General features: G+C 33.7%; 1 protein-coding gene across 1 annotated transcript in view; it reads left to right on the forward strand.

The window, feature by feature from the left end:
• Window positions 1–11351, forward strand: part of LOC129254562 (uncharacterized) — a 177994-nt gene extending 166643 nt beyond the window's left edge. The window contains exons 103-109 of the mRNA XM_064113465.1: window positions 571–666; window positions 1257–1364; window positions 3560–3922; window positions 5987–6167; window positions 6783–7042; window positions 8257–8396; window positions 9690–11351. Coding sequence (XP_063969535.1) covers window positions 571–666; window positions 1257–1364; window positions 3560–3922; window positions 5987–6167; window positions 6783–7042; window positions 8257–8396; window positions 9690–9863 — 1322 coding nt within the window. The 3' untranslated portion in view covers window positions 9864–11351. The remainder of the gene's footprint in view (window positions 1–570; window positions 667–1256; window positions 1365–3559; window positions 3923–5986; window positions 6168–6782; window positions 7043–8256; window positions 8397–9689) is intronic.
• Window positions 11352–16421: the final 5070 nt, after the last annotated feature.

Raw genomic sequence — 16421 nt, forward strand, 5'->3', positions numbered from 1 at the left:
TTTGCAAGTTCCAAAGGACTCGCCTCTCAAGGACTGAAAGAAATGGGAAGTCTAATTCCTGCCCGGCCTAATTTTCATACCCTTTGTTTAAGTGTGTAGTGTAGCATGAATAGTTTTCCAATTTTTTGGTGTCATTTGATAGTAGATTTTATTGGGTTTCCATAACATACAGATCTTTTCCCCCAAAGTGACAATTTTTTTATTTGGCAGCCATTTCAAAAGTGAATAGTTTTTTTTAGACACACTTTATAGATGTAGCAGAGCCCATTTTCATATGGAGGGTTTGGTCTAAGGCTCTGCAGTAAATATCCAAAGAGTTTTCTTTGTCGCTGCAGAAGAGCGCAATAGAAATGACGAAGGACAATGCAAAGCTGTCCCTCTCACCCATCTTTCCTGATTTCGATGACTAGCCAACAGAGCCAAGTAGGTTTTGTTGTTTGTTAATAAACACTGTCTCTTCTTTGCTAGTGTGATACTTTCTAGTAGGTTGGTAATACAGATGAATTGTAATCGTTCAATTGTTAATTGTAGATTTGTTTTCACCCATGTTTATCTTTCATATTTTTCCAGTAACTGAATCTTGTGATGCAGACCAGAGAGTTCTAGTGGGATCTGATTGTGATGGAGTAATAGATTGTTTTGATAATTCAGATGAACTTGGATGTGGTAAGTTTATTATTTGCCTATGCATGAAATCTTTCCCATCATTCCTTACATTCGACCCATTATTTAAAGATTACAGTGAAAGTAAATTATTGGTGACAGAGACAATGAGGGGGCTTATATAAGTAAAATTGAATATCTTTTAATTTAATATTTTTTCAAATCGATATGAAATGTTCAGATCTGTAATGTCTTTAATTGCAAAATGTGGGATAAAGGAGCATTGCTAAAATGTACGTATACTAAGTTTATGCTCAAAATACATTATGTTTACAAGTTTAAATGGTTGCTCTGATGTTCATAAAAATTACTCTTGTATTTTGGACTTTGAATACATCCTATGCGCTATGGAGCTAGGTTCTTGATAAATACATGTAGTTATATGATAAACATGGTGAAATTAAAGTAAATAGTATTCATCATGAAATTTGGTGAGGACTGGATTAGTACATACAGTATATACCCCCTGCTTAAGGCTTTTTGAAATCTGGGTTACGTATACATGTTTAAAGTAAAAAGCAAATCTGATAATATATGTCCCACGTTTTCCTACTCAATGAAATAATTGTGACTATGATGATTTATCTTTACAGTGTGCACAGATGAACAGTTCCAATGCTCAAATGGTCTATGCCGCCCTCTATCAGACATATGTAACAGAGAAATGGATTGTGATGATTTTGAAGATGAAGAGGACTGTCGTAAGTCTAACTCTATAATCAGACTTGACTTTGGGGACTGTGGTTGATACGCCACAGAATTGTTTTCATCACAAAATATCTCAATTGGAACCTTATTTTATTTCATTCAGAAGCTGTGTGAATGTATTTTTATTGATGACAATTGTATTCATATGAAAAGTAATTTGTTTGATTATTCGTGTTTTATAAGGGGGAGCAAAGAATCGCTTGATGAGCAACTTAATATGTGCGCTCAATAAACTGGTATTATGATTATGATTATTGCTATTGTAATAATTATTATTATTATGATGATGATGATTATTATGATCATCATATTATGATGATGATTTTGATGATGATTTGATTATGGATATTATTTATAATTTTTGTGATCATTAATATTGTTATCATCATTATCATTATTATTATTATTGTCTCACCTGCGAAGTAGAGTGAGACTGCCGCTTTTCCGACGGCGACGTCAACATCAAATCTTAACCGAAGGTTAACTTATAAAGTCTATGGACCCTAGTTTATGAAACTGGGATATAAAGTTAATCAAGTATTACTAAAAACCCTGCCTGAGTTTCAGGTCACATGACCAAGGTCAAAGGTCATTTAGGGTCAATGAACTTAGACCATGTTGGGGGAATCAACATCAAAATCTGAACCTAAGGTTAAGTTTTTAAAATTTTGCCATAACTTCGAAAGTATATGGACCTAGTTCATGAAACTTAATCATAAGGGTAATCAAGTATTACTAAACATCCTGCCTGAGTTTCAAGTCACATGACCAAGGTCAAAGGTCGTTTAGGGTCAATGAACTTTGACAATGTTGTGGGTATTTGTTTAATTACCATCATAACTCTGAAGTGTATTGTTCTAGTTCCTAAAACTTGGACATAAGACTAATCAAGTATCACTGAACATCCTGTGCGAGTTTTAGGTCACATGACAAAGGTCAATGAACTTTTACCATGTTGGGGGTATTTGTTGAATTACCATCATAACTCTGAAAGTGTGTTGTTCTACATGTAGTTCATAAACTTAGACATAAGATTAATCAAGTATCACTGAACATCATGTGCGAGTTTTAGGTCACATGACCAAAGTCAAAGGTCATTTAAGGTCAATGAACTTTTGCCATGTTGGAGTTAATCATTAAATTGCTGTCATAACTTTAAAAGTTTATGGATATAGTTTATGAAATGTGGACGTATGAGTAATCAAGTATCACTGACAAGTCTCGTAATGCAGGTGAGACTGCCAGAGGCGCATCCACTTGTTATTATTCTTAATGTTATAATTATTATTATTATGATTATGATGATGATTATTATTATTATGATTAGTATTATGATGATGATTTTGATGATGATTATAATTATTATTGATATTATTTATTATTATTGTTATCATTGTTATTATTATTATCATTATCATTATTATTATTGTTATCATTGTTATTATTATTATCATTATTATTATTTTATTATCGTTATCATTATTATTATTGTTATTATTGATATAATTATTATGTCACACTGTCGACATTGGCAAGACAATTCACCATAATGACATGGATCTGTTTCCAAATCGTCTAATGCCAACTCATCTACTATCATTTGGTCTACCATCAGTTCGTCCACTATCCATGTGGTCTAATTGCCAATTCGTCTGCTCACCAATTCGTCTAATATCCAGTTGGTCCAATAGCCATTTAGTCCAAATACCATTTGGTCTAGTTGGACTGAAGTGTTAATTGTGCAAATTGAAATGGATATTAGACCAACTGGATATGAGACGAAATGGTCAAAGATGAGAAGGTGATTAGACGAAGTGATGATTGGACCAAATGGTCGTTTATTATTATTATTAATTATCAAGTGCAGGGGAGTGTTTCATCAACATTTTCATCCGACAAGTTGTCAGATCTGACATCTTTCTCTGATGTTGATTGGCTGAGAGGTACTGTTACTATGGTAACTGTCGGATAAAATGGGACTTGTCGGATAAAACGTCCGACAAGTCCTTTCATGAAACGCCCCCCAGAACTCGTACATTCCCATGTGTATGATTTGAAAATGATTTTTTTTATTTTTTTTTATTAAGACTTACCATTTGAAATATAATGCGTAAGTGTGAACATATGGAAAAAAATTTGAATCTGTTATTCACAATCAATTATGTTTTGTTGTTTTGGTACATTCTAGCACGCTGTGAGTCTATTCAAGAGACTTCTTGCTCGAGTATCCTCCCGTATAATCAGACGTACTATCCAAGCAATGTAGACAACCAAATACTTGCACTTCAAAGCTTGAGTATTCTAATTAGTGCCACCATGTGTCACCCTGATGCACATCTCTTCCTGTGTGCATACCTCTTCCCTGAATGCATCCATGATGGACCAACGGCCAGGCCATGTCAGATGACTTGTCAAGCTGTTGAGAGTGCATGCTTATCTTCTTTTGAGAGTTTAACTGGTCTCCCATGGTCAGTTAATTGTGAGGAGTTTAGTGATGATAATCCTCTCAATAATGGCTCTGATGGTGTGCTCTGCAGAGGACCTGAAGGAGGTGATTATTATCTCATCAACATTCACTTTTGGATGTTGAAAAACCACTGAAATAAATAGATGCAATGCTCAAAAGAATAGCTGCCAGTGTGGAGAAAAATTGAATATCTTGTATGATTATTTGAAGAAGAAAAGTGTCAGAATTGATTGAAGTCCAGCTCTGCACAAAATAAAGGAAAATTAATTTATTTTGACTTGCAATATGAATAATCATTGTAATTTTGCTGATGCTTGCATTTTGGAATGAACTGATTATGTACACAACAAAAAAAGTAAGTCCCCCCTTAAACATCCATACGTGTAATTTCCGAACCACTGGGAGTTTTTAATATGTTTTTACATGAGCGTGTAGGTAATTTTATAAGCTACACACTGAAGGAATGTTATGGACGGATTTTATGTCATGCTTCAGTGAGCACTGTCAGAAGGCAAAATTGTCACTTTTTAAAAGTCACAAGCCAAATATCATGACTTTGATTCCACTTTATTGGAATAAATTCCACATTCTCATCATAAAGAATAGAAGGCTTGTAAAGGTACTTTCCAAAATTTCATGGTTGAATAAACACAAGTCAAAATTTGCTATACAATATTTTACACATTTCTATCGATAAAAATGATCGAATATAATGACAGTTATTTTGGGAAGAGTGTCTTTAACAATTTTCATCATTTCTCGGTTTAATATCATATGCAAGTATTGTTTCATTTTGGTAAATGAAATTATCTTTTCAACTTTTTCAATTATGTTGACATGCTTCAATGATTCAAAGGCATTTAATTAAACATTCACACTTGAATGAACGTTGGAATATGAATAGCTCTTTTTTACGTTATTGGAAAAATGCAATTGCTAACTATGGATATCTGTCATAAACCTTTTTTCATAGTTCATTTGATTTGAATTTTATGAAAATCCCGATGTCTAAATGCTTTAGTGAGCACACAATATTAAAACATTATACAAATGAGAGGAAAATTCAGGGCCTTGGCCCCACTCTGCCATATCGATTGATTATTTTGGTGTGTGCGCCTTTTGGATAGTGTCACTCTGAAGCCATGTGCGAAGTTTCATGAAGAAACTGTTGGCAGAAATAACAAAAACCGTCCATGAAACAAACCCTCATTTCATTTTTGATAAAATTTTGACTTCCTCTCTCTTAGACATTGTGTACACTATGGGTGCATATGTTTAAGATTAAGTAACCCCTTATTCAATATGGTGGAACTGTTTTTTAAACTGTCTTTAGCAATGTCATGTTGCAGTAATGTTTATCAACCTATGGGCAGAATTCTGTGCAAAAATGAAATCAATTTGTTTATAGATGAGTGAGCACGCATCAAAGAGGGAAAATGGGCATTTTCAATGTCATAGACTGATTTTGAGGGGTTATGAAATGAATAATGGGGGCAAGTTTGGTTTCAAATATGACTTAATTGCTGTTCTTTTTATCATCCATCATTTTTATCACCACACGCTTTCTGAACTTTTTACACTTTCATGGTTGAGCGAGCACACTCGAAAACTTAGGAATGAATACTCTTTATACTGCATAAATGCATTCTTTTCCTAACAATTTCTCAGGATCAGTTAAATTTATGGACAAATCAGTAGTGGATCGAGAATTTGAAAATGGGGAGGGGCCGGGAAATTGGGGAGGGTTGCCACTAACATTTTCCAATTTTAACATGTTTTAATAAGTTATAGAGGATACTACCATAAACCCATATGATGATAAGTCACAAAAAATTTTGCTCACTCAACCATGAACATTCATTACCATAATGTTGTATGGAATGGCTAAATGATGGAAAGTACATGTAAACAGCATTAGTACCATAAAATGTTCCAAAAAAACTCTTGTGACTTTCAAAAATGATCATTTTTAATTCAATCTTTGATTACTCATGCATGGCTCAATTGATCAATCTCATTTTCCCCCAGAAGATGCTTAATGAGTGTAGAAAACCAACTACAAAATATTATATATCCAAATTATTCTGTTAATAAGTTACAGCTTTTTTATTTTTTTATATATATTTTATTTGAATTTGATATTTTCAGATATCACTGATACGATGATCTGTGGCACTAGACCCGTGTTTAATGAAAGAATTGTTGGAGGTGTGGATTCAGTGTTAGGAGAATGGCCTTGGATTGGATCACTACAAAGGAGTGGTGCTGGTCATCAGTGTGCAGCATCCATTATCAGCAGAGATTTGGCTATCACTGCTGCACACTGTGTGTAAGTCACGTACAAGCTTTTCTTCAAAATCATTGCTGATACATTGTATATGTTCATGTAAATATATGTTTGTAAATGGCTTGTCTCGTTATCTTTAAGAAAGCCTACTATCCTATTCAGATATGAAACAGAGATGTTAGTTGCAAATTAAATGAAAAATGTAGATGATGTGGAGTATGCCTGTAATGTCACTAGCAAAACTGAATTTTGATTAGTAGCTTCCTTGATTGTATTCTACCGATAGTGTTAAGGACAAAGTATAGTTTAAAAATGACATGTTTTTTGCCCTTATACAAATCTTTTCAAAATATACTTTGTGTAATGGATTCATGCGAGTGTGTTTTTATTCATAATTGCTTGTTAAGGCTTTGGGTTGGCTATTTAATACAAGATCTTTACATTCTCTCAAATAATGGATGATTATGTTCATATTGAAATGGTCTTTACATCTGTGATTGTTTCCCCCGCCTCCATGCTAGTTATGTACACTGATACTTTATGTACAGTGTCCCCCATGATTCACATGAAAACAAAGCTCAAGAACTGCTTAACATTTTGTACTCATTACCAGCTATTGTCATGATGCTATATTTATCCATTTATCTTTGAATCCAGTGGAGTCTTTGATTACATCAACGTTGGTGTCATTAGCAAATCGACAAGCTCGCCCTATCAACACATATCCTCTGTAGATATCATATCTCATCCAGACTTTATTAGAGGCAGTAGAGGTGATGACATTGCTGTTCTCAGACTTTTGGACCCCATTCCTGAGTTCAACGATTACGTCAGACCCATCTGTCTGGCCACAGTTGAAGATGAAATCAATAATTATAAGACATGCTATGTAGCAGGTTGGGGTGCATTGGAAGAAGGTGAGTGCCAGCATGTTTTCAATTTAAATCATTCATCTGAAAACAAAAGGAGAAGTAAACTTGTGCCCCAGAAAAAAATGTCAAATTAATTTTGGGCACTTCCCTGCTTTGAATCCATTGTTTGATGTATTATGTGTTCAATGTTTGCAAGTGCAGAGCTGCCAACCAGTACATTTTTGGCGTATTTAGTACGTTTTTGCAACCAAAATACGACAGTACGTTTTTTTAATACGATTTTGTAAAAAAAAAAGTTTATTGGATCAGGTAATTGTTTTGTGTTTTTTTTACGAAATCGTAATTTATTGAGAAAAATCATCTATATACATGTATGTCTCTATTTCATAAAACTTTCACAAATATTGGATTAATGTTATTTAAGGTACCGTAACTGCTTTTTAAAAATTATTTTGTTAAAACCTGAGTGAGATGTGGACATGTTTCAATGTTTTTTGTTCTTTTCCTCTGCAAGAGCAGTGCGCATTTTGGCTGGCATGCAGCTTGAGTGCCACGATGAGCGGGCACGCCGCGCATTTTATTATGCATTACATTTTTTGAGGGGAAAATACAGTTTTTTTTATCACAGAATACAATTTTTCATTCCCAGAGGTTGGCAGGTCTGCAAGTGTATGAGTAAGATAATTGTTCTCAGCACAATTAAAGAACCAATGATGTATCAAATTTAGATTTAGTTGATGTATGCAACTATGCATATAAAAAAGAGCTTGTTCTAACAAGAACCATAAGAAAGGTAACTTGAATGAGAATGTTTTTAATGTACCTTACTTCTGGTGGGTCTTTCATGTAGCTGTAACTACAGTCACGCGTGATTGAAAAATCTTTCAGTGTCAGTTTAGTTTAGTTTTTCTAATTTCCAACAGAACAGTATACAAAATACGACAAATGCAATTATAATTTATAATTGAATTATCCTAGTAATAAACAAGCATGTATAACACAATACATTTGAAACCTGGATGGATCATGAAATATTTGTAGCTGAAAATACCATGTTGGAAAATGCTAATTCTCAGATGCTATTAAAGTACTAGCTACACAGGGATATTCCTTACATGTAGTGTACGAAATGGTCACCACTGCGTTAAGATGTTCATAACTGATGAACATCTGTGACTAAATATGAGGCTTACATTCATACTTTGATTCATAGTCAGTTGAATTTATTTGTAATTTGCATTGTCACATTATATTTGAAGGTGGACCCAGTCCTGATATTCTTCAGGATGCTATTGTTGGTCTGATAACAGATGAAGACTGTGCCAGTTCTTATACTTCATTCAGCAGTGAGTCCATGATATGTGCTGGTTATTTAGCTGGTGGTGTGGATACATGCCAAGTAAGTTAGAGGGTTTTTTTTAACTTTCACAAAAGGATGGGAATTGTAACAGCTGTGACCAGCCACCCCATCACTAGGGAAGGTTCCCTTATAGCCAAAATAATAAGTTTGTCTTCAAAAAGCAAAAATTAGAAAATTTGGCATATCTGAAAGAGTTCATTCTGTCAAAATTGGAAGTAAAATACAAAATACAAAAATTCCTTTGACCCGATTTTTATACTTGAGTGAACCCTGAACTTGTTTTTCCTTATTTTGTTAAGCCTTCTGTTTCTGTATTCAACCAAGTACTTGTGAGGGTTATTGTTGATCAATTTTGACAAGTTATATATCATTTCAAAACTTAGAATGAGCGTTTTGAAGTTGAATGAAAAAGTGAAAATTCATTTTGGGAAAATTGCTGCTTAATGGTGAATTCCAACCTTTGTCATAAAATGTTGTATGGGAAAGGAGAAAAATAATAGAATTGTGAGTTTGAAAGAAATCGGACCAGCAATAAAAAAAGTTGCGACTGTTTTAAAATTGACATGCCTAAAACTATGTAAATTTCAAATTGGCAACTGGATAAGTAAATTATGACAAGTGGGAAGGATAACTTTCCCATAGGTCATGTACTTAATTAATAGGGATTTATGTTTTTTCTCTCAAGTACCTATTCCCCTGGGACTGCAATCCAAATATAACTAATGTAGCATAATGATTTATATCCTCATGAAAGAAAAATATGGTTTGGAGTAAAACTTTTGAGAAAAAACAAAACAATTTAACAATTGAAATTGTCTATTTGAAGTCTATATGAGTGTAGCGATTACCAATTTTTAAGTTTTGAAAATTGATAACTTATTCAGTTTGTCAGATTTTTTCAAAACTTTCACAGATGAGCTTGTCTGATTTTTCTTCTTCCAATAAAAACAACTTTTTATTTGAATTGGATTCCCCTTTAATGTTGGTTTGGGTTGGCTCAAACATTTTCTCTTTGTGTACTTCAAAAATAAAAACCCCTCTTCTTTGATTACAGCATCAAACTTTAATTAACTTTAATTAGCCCATTTCATTCCTTAATCTCTTTCAACTCATTAAACTTATCCGGACCATACGTGGTGGCCTTTTTTTTTGGAAAAAAAATACATGTATGTATTTCATGATCTAATGGAACGGTAATATAAAGCAAGTTCATATTTCTTATATTCCAGCTCATTTTCCTTGTTCTACCCTTTAGTTATATTGATAATGTATGTTTTCATTTTTTGACTGTAGAATCCTATTTGAAACCTACTTTATCTGGTTTGTTTTCAGGGCGATAGTGGAGGTCCATTGATGTGTGAAGGTACTGATGGTAGATGGCATCTTGTTGGTATAACAAGTTTTGGTGATGGATGTGCACGTCCTGGCAGCCCTGGTGTATACACCAGAGTATCTCGCTACATTGATTTCATCAGTACAGTTATTGACAACGGAGATCTAAGATAGACCTAATGTATGTTACCATCTCTAGCCTTCTCTTTGTCTCACTTGACAAAATAGCGTTGCATTGGAAAGCTGTTCAAAATTATATTGGACACACCTTTTGTCATGCTTCCTTTTGTTGGATAAATGGATTCTTTAAGAGGTTGATGATTCTTTAGTCTATGGCTTATGGATGTGATTAATATTTTGTACAGTCAGTCTTTTTAATTTTATACATGTACAGTATTGTATTCATTAAGTAATTGTGATGATGGGATTTTTAAACTAATCTAGTGTTGTTTTTTGTTCATATATAGTCATATATTACATGAAAGTATCAACTTCAACTAATGAAAATGAACTTGACCTGAATAAGAATAATTTCAAAATTTGTTATACTATCATGCACAGAATGGAAATGTATATTCATTTTTAGATGCTACTAGATGTATAAAGAGTTTACCAAGTTTTTTGTATTTATCGCTATTTTTTAAATTAAATTTTATCTATATTTAAGCATGTATGAATAAAATTGAATTGTAATTCATTTTTTTCTCTTGCACTTCTTTTTACTATGCATAAGTAGTAGCAATGAATTCATCATAATTTTGAAATTAATCATTGTCATTATTGGGGATCTGCATTAGTATACTTAATGTACATAATTAATCAAGCACAAATGAATAAAGCAAGTTATTCCCAATTTACATAAACATATTGTAAGTGAAATATATTAAAGTTCTTGCCTACATCTGTAGTGTCATAAAATATCACTGAGATTATTGTTCTATTTTCAATTTGTCTTCAGACCCGTTTTAAAATGACAATCCTTGACATCCTCAGATTAACTTTTCCTTCCCTCTATTAGCAAGATGCATGATTTAACATACTAAATCCACAATTGCTCCTTTTTTAAATCTCCAATGCTGAATTATTTTGGAACTCTACTAAGTTTTGTTGCTTGATGCTTAAGGTTATGTTAAGTTAGATAACTAACACCCCCTACCCCTCTACACACACTCATGGAGATCATAAATGAATGGAATAATTGTTAAGTCATGTATTATTGAATACAGCCATTTATGGATCTGTATTTAGGCATACTGCATTCTATGACAGAAAAAAATATCTATAATGAGATACTAGTCATATATTTCTAGATGTTTAATCATTAGGTGATAATCTTGAAGACAATTTTTTCATAAGGTCCTCACTATTATAAATGGTCGAACAACAAACATCTTGCAAAGTAACTTACCAAACCAGTCTCTTTAATAACAGTTATTGATAATTATATCGCCTTACGTTTACCTCTTGAAATTCATATTTTAGATGAGAGTATTGATCACTGTATTATTATTGTAGAATGTGAACATTTGTTTTTTTTCAAGCATTATCGACTCTGCTTGATTATGCGGTTGTTTTTAATTTTGCAAGTTTTACGCAGAACCCTTTTAAAATTACGTGAAAGCTATATTTTATTTTCAGTAAAAGTTTAGATCTATGAACATATGTTGATTGTTTTAAAGTTTATCATTCATTCTTATGTTCAGTCTGTTCTGTATGCATGCATTTGGTGAGGGGGGGGGGGCAAATTGTATGAATGTGTGTGGTTGTGTGTATGAGTGGGTGTTTTTGTATTTGCTCATGTTGTAAATTAAATAAATCATTTAAATACGGTTGGGACTTGAGTGGAAATAACAAACAATTATCAATTAGATATGATTATGATATTAGATATATTTCATGATAGCAAACTTAACCAAACTTTTGCTTCCATACTACTTTCTTGCGTAGGAATAATGATATTGTGTCAAAATGACTGCCAGAATCTTTTGGCTTTGTAAGACTTCCAATGTGAATGGGTTGCATCATTTGATTTCCATTCCAATTTTCTGTTTTCCCATCAAATCATGCATAATTTAGTAATACCAGGCATGTGGGGCAAATCAGGTCAAGGGGAATATTCTGATATAAGAAAATAGCAGGGACACAAAATACCTCAAATCAGAGATTTTAGACATAGAAATAAAGAGTGAAATGGATGTGTGTCACGGGCGGATCCAGCATTCGCCAATAAGGGGGAGGGGGCCGGATTTTTTTTCAGCCATATTTTCCTCGATCGGCCGCGCGAAGTTGATTTTTGTTTGTTTCTTTTAAGGATTAGTCCTAATAGTCACTTCTCACCTTTATTCTTACAAATTTCAACCTAGAAGATATCCAGTGGGACTCTCAATCTGTTCGTCCTAACTCACAGTATACGAGAGTAAGCCACCAGTTGATTGACTATATGACTATAACTTAGAGCAAATGGTTAAGACTCCTACAAGACAAGAAAATATACTTGACCTCTTTCTCACAAACAATCCCAATCTAACTGAAAGGTCAATACTCATACCTGGAATAAGCGATCATGATGGCATTCCCATGCTTATAATAAATACTTCACCCAAAATATCTAAATCCAAACCACGAAGTGTACATCTGGAGAGCGTTTCATGAAAGGACTTGTCAGACGTTTTATCCGACAAGTCCCATTTTATCCGACAGTTGCCATAGTAACAGTGCTTCTTAGCCAATCAACATCAAGGAAAGATGTCAGATCTGACAACTTGTCGGACAAAAATGTTGATGAAACACTCCCCTGTATGCAAAAGCAGACTCAACTGGCATCAAAGCCGAACTGAATGAATTCAGTGAAGAGTTCTGTTCCCCTGGTCCTGATGACGAATCTGTGGAACAAATGACGAATGTTTTCAAAGCTCATCTTAAGAAAATAATAGATAAATTCATCCCTACCAAGGTTATTCGTAAACAGAACAAAACTCCCTGGATAACCCAAGAGTTAAGAGAAGCCTTAGGCGCAATTAAACAGCGCACCTACAACAAAGCTAGGACTTCCGGTGATGATTTAGATTGGGAGAATTTTAGGAACATATTAAAGGAAAGATACACACAAAATGACAGTCTGCATATAGGAAACGCATAAGAGACTTGTTTAGAGTCAAAGAAACAATTTTGGTCCTTCGTAAAAAGTCTTAGGAAAGACTCTTCGGGTATTCTAGCACTAAAAGATAAGGAAAAGGGTATTTTCTATTCAGAGAACAGCCGGAAAGCTGAGATTCTTAATGATAAGTTTCGCTCAGTTTTCACGACAGAAAACTTGCAGACATTACCAAACTTCCCTCTATGTAATATTCCTGGTATAAGTAACATAACCATTCACACCCCCGGCATTGAAAAACTTGAGGAATCTAGACCCTAAGAAAGCAACTGGGGTGGATGAAATACCCCCTCGTATTCTTAGGGAATTTTCCCATGAAGTCGCGCCGATTCTTGCCAAAATATTTCAAGCTTCTGTTAACACAGGACTGTTACCTGAAGACTGGCGTAAAGCCAATGTCACTCCCATTCACAAAAAAGGTGATCGTTCAAAACCAGAAAACTATAGGCCTGTATCTCTCACTTCTGTTTGTTGTAATATATTAGAACATGTGGTACATACCCATGTAATGAATCATCTTGAATCATACAATATTCTTAACAAATGTCAGCATGGTTTCAGAAAATCACATTCCTGCGAAACACAGCTTATACAAACCATGCATGACCTCTCTTTCTTTTGACAAACGGACTCAGACTGACATAATAATAACCGACTTTTCTAAGGCTTTCGACACTACCCCATCAACGACTTCTCCTCAAACTTCATGCTCATTGTTCTATCAAAGACTACACCAAGCTTCCTCACCTATTAAGGCTGGAATTGTAGTCATAATAATTACCCATATAATGGAGATGACAGAACAAGATACTCCGGTTTTTTTTTTTTCGTTAAGCTTCAGGAAGTTAACTTTCATCCAACATCGAATCTCCTCAATGGCAACACCAACAACAGCAGATGCACAAACTTCTGCATCTCCAACTTTTGGATCAAAAGTGAGGTATACAGCTGGGTGACATCAGCATAGAAGTGTATACCAAGACCATGTTGCCAAATCATAGAGCCAAGATGGGTGGTGTACAGTTTAAAGAACAAGGGACCAAGGACAGACTCCCGAGGAACTCCATAGCAAAGGGTAGTCGCAGGAGACTGCATGCCAGTGATGAATGCAGCTTGTCCTCTGTTGGTAAGGTGAGAGCAAAGCTATTGGAGTGTAGAACCATCAATTCCAAAATAGACTCCCAGTCTCTCGAGAAAAATGACATGATAAATGGTATCAAAACCTGCTGACAAGTCAAGAATAACTTAGAAAATTGCTTTCCTCTTTAGAAGAAAGAAATCTCCTGGCTCTGCAATCGAAGAAATTCCCGACCTAGACTTTGATGATATCTCAGACACGAATGCAGCACATCAGAGCTGAGGAAGCTATCGGATGCTGTTTGTTTGAATACCGGTCAAAAGAAGTGGATTGCTAATCACCCACAGGAACACCAAACATGTTAGGAACCCACCATCCTCTGAAAGATATCTTCGTTATCAAAATAGAAAAAAACCTTATGAAGAGGTCAGCTACATGAGTGAATATTAGAAGTTTGATAAATGGTTAAGGGGACATTACACATGAAATTCACTGCGGTACTGGAAAGGTGCACTCCGAGCATTTTGACACCTAAAAAAAGTCTGGTAAAAAAACAGATTCCCTTACAAGACTAAATCTTAGGTTTTCTCAATGGATCTGTGACATGAGAATCGGACATATCTCAAGAACACAAACAGGATGACTTCTATACGAACTGCCTCCGCAGAATATACTAAATTGATTTGATTAAAACAATTAGAAATGACTAGTATCTACCAGCGCAGCCCTACCGATCAAGCTATCTAGTGGAACGAACACCCAACCGAGGATAACTGACATTGATCATTCAAGACCCCAATGTTAAAGGTATATCAAGCTGGAGGAAGCTGGCTACCTCTAAGTTCGATGAAGCTGCAGTCCTTGAGAGGACAGGAGCATTACTGCATTTGTAAATATACTATATAGAAATACACATGTAATCCGTTTATGAAGTCCAATGGTCAAAATTTGTTCTTAGAAGTACATGAAGTAAATTGTTCTTTGTAGAACTTTAGAACATCGGTGTGGCTTTTAAAAGGTCTATTTATAGGCGAAATGAGAAATTAGATGGTTTGTGTTTAGTTCTGAGAAGTTTTTCCAAATTGGGACAATATGTCCAGCATAATGGAAAAACGCACAAGACATTTTTCAGCAGAATGCTTTCACTTCATTTTGCCAAAAAAACACACTATATATTTATATATATATATATATATATATATATATATATATATATATATATATATATATACATATGTGTAAATTTTTATACATGTACAACAGCTTTGGCAACTCTTTTATTTAAATATTGTAAAGATAGCTCTGGGGAACCTTGATTTAAGCTACGCCTACCATTGCTCTCTTCATCCATTTCTTTACAATATATATATATACATATATATATATATACATGCATACATATATATATATATATATATAGGCGTAAAATAATCCAGGCATTGACGACAGACGTAGCTTTCAAGGTATCTCATTTAATGCTAGCTTTCGGCCATTAGGGCCTTCATCAGGCCTATATGTATTGAAACAAACAAAACAAAATAGAACAAAACCATACAAATAAAATCGTAATAACAACAAACTAAATAAAGGGTAACAAAAGGTACAGAACAGAAGATAACCCCCCCCCAAAAAAAAAAAAAAAAAAAAGAGTAGGTAATGAATTAAATGAGATGGTTGGGTACAATAGAAAAGGATTTGGTAACTTAAACTGTGAAGAAAGACAAGGTATTTACCGGCAATGAGATTAACTTGGATTTCTGGGCATCTGGAGGGTGGTTAGTCTGTGTGGTATGTACTGTGAATAAAAAAAGGGGTAATGCTTCATGTAAAATGACAAATCGTTTAAGTATTATATTATTCTATATTTCATATTTAAGTACATAACTATATTGATACGTTTACATAATATTCAGTAATGAAGGTATTGGTGGTACAAGTTATAGTTTGAGAGCTTGACATTAAATGTTCTATTATGTATAAATATATAAATATTAAAAACTATAAAGTACATTGTTATGCGCAGGGAATTATATAGTATAATTAATAATGATATTTGAGCGGTAAGCAACATAACAAACATAATAAACATACAGTTATAAAGAGCAAGGAAATCACAAACAATCAATCAAATAATCAGGATACTAAAGCATACTAAATATATCGTCAATGCCTGGATTATTTTACGCCTATACATAGAACATGACGCGCTGCATCACACGTTATGCAAAGGGCCGTCTTCCTTTATATATATATATATATATATATATATATATATATATATATATATATATATATATATATATATACATTTATTAATTGCATTGATTGGCTAAACCTATAAAGGAATGGAGAATTACACAGTATTATCATGATTTAAATTGAAGAATTCATCATCTAAACTTGTAAATATGAATTAATTAATTAATCTCATAATTCAAAAAATTATTTTATAATTGAAATTGAAGCAATCAATAAACACATTCGCTTTGAATACAGACAG

The sequence above is a fragment of the Lytechinus pictus genome, chromosome 1 (assembly GCF_037042905.1).
Source record: "Lytechinus pictus isolate F3 Inbred chromosome 1, Lp3.0, whole genome shotgun sequence".
Taxonomy (NCBI): Eukaryota; Metazoa; Echinodermata; class Echinoidea; order Temnopleuroida; family Toxopneustidae; genus Lytechinus; species Lytechinus pictus.